At 38.3% G+C, this 1198-nt stretch overlaps 1 protein-coding gene across 1 annotated transcript in view; it reads right to left on the reverse strand.

Moving 5' to 3' along the window:
• The window catches only part of LOC119590860 (tRNA (adenine(58)-N(1))-methyltransferase non-catalytic subunit TRM6-like), a gene marked incomplete in the record, with an annotated part of 11075 nt that overhangs the window by 5513 nt on the left and 4364 nt on the right, over positions 1-1198 (reverse strand). Inside the window, 3 exon segments of the mRNA XM_037939619.1 lie at positions 314-438; positions 703-876; positions 996-1168. Coding sequence (XP_037795547.1) covers positions 314-438; positions 703-876; positions 996-1168 — 472 coding nt within the window.

Below are 1198 nucleotides of genomic sequence, written 5' to 3' on the forward strand. Positions count from 1 at the left end.
AGTAATGAAAAACTACTACATGTGTTTCATCTAAAACCTCTCTATAAAATCCTAATCCGCATCAATTTCTTTAGACTTTTGATCTCTAATAACCCAATGCAATACCTATTGCTTGTGAATAACAACTTGTGCAAATAGAAACTAGCCTAAATCAACCCCAAAAGTAGCGTCCAGACTACAGTACAGCTGATCCAGAACTTATATAAAGAAAAGCAGCGGCCCCAGAGCAATCAGAGTCAAATAAGGCTCACTTAAATCACTCGTCATGCCATTCCTTAAACACCTATATATTCGAGGCTGAGAGGGAACTTACTTCTTGTCTGAGATTCTTTTCCATTCTTGAAGTTTTCTAGATCCAGGTCTGGCAGCTTGGAGAAGTTAATGAAGGACAGAACTTCTAGTTCTTGTTCTGTGAAGTTCATTAGATCTACTGCCTCCCTTGTGCAGAAAGAAAGGTATTATGTCAGTATCTCATGGAAGAATGGTTTTAGTTAATGCATATTGTCTTGTAACCACTGAGAGGTCTATAGTGTTAGGCAAGTTAAACAGTCTAACAATTGTGTTACATAAAATTTCAACTTTTATCTCAGAGAAAGAAAAAAAGAAAAGTGTATTTCTCATCACACTGATGAATTTAAATTTTCACACAAGATTTCACTCGGTTACAGACACAAAACCACAGGACGCTACTCGAAGCTTTACCTCTGTGGATGATTCCCCTGATAAACCTGCACTAGCTTTCCTGCCGTTCCCATTCGGTGCAACATGCCAGCAGTCACTAGGCCCTGACTGCCCGACTCAAATACTGCAAAGTGTCCACCAGACTGCACATTGGCATAGCATAATACTTGTGATAACATGTCTATGCGGAGATTCCTGCAAAAGGGGGGGTTATGGAGGTTACCAGGATTGTGAGACAAAAATGGATTATCTTTTGCCATCTCCTTACAATATACTTCTATAAACCATGATTCTGCAACAAGGTCTTTACTTACGCAATCTTAAGAGGGTCCTGTGTATAGTACATGTTGTTCAGTAGACGTATTGATGGTCTCTGCAGAGTGATCACTTCGTCATATTTTTTCTGCTTCTTGTTAACATACTTTTCTTGTGAAAACTTTGTCTTGCTCTTAAAAGTTGTACTGTTTTCAGTAAGAGTCTGAATGACCTGCAATATATTTCAAAACATTTTAGTCAT

The sequence above is a fragment of the Penaeus monodon genome, chromosome 27 (assembly GCF_015228065.2).
Source record: "Penaeus monodon isolate SGIC_2016 chromosome 27, NSTDA_Pmon_1, whole genome shotgun sequence".
NCBI lineage: Eukaryota > Metazoa > Arthropoda > Malacostraca > Decapoda > Penaeidae > Penaeus > Penaeus monodon.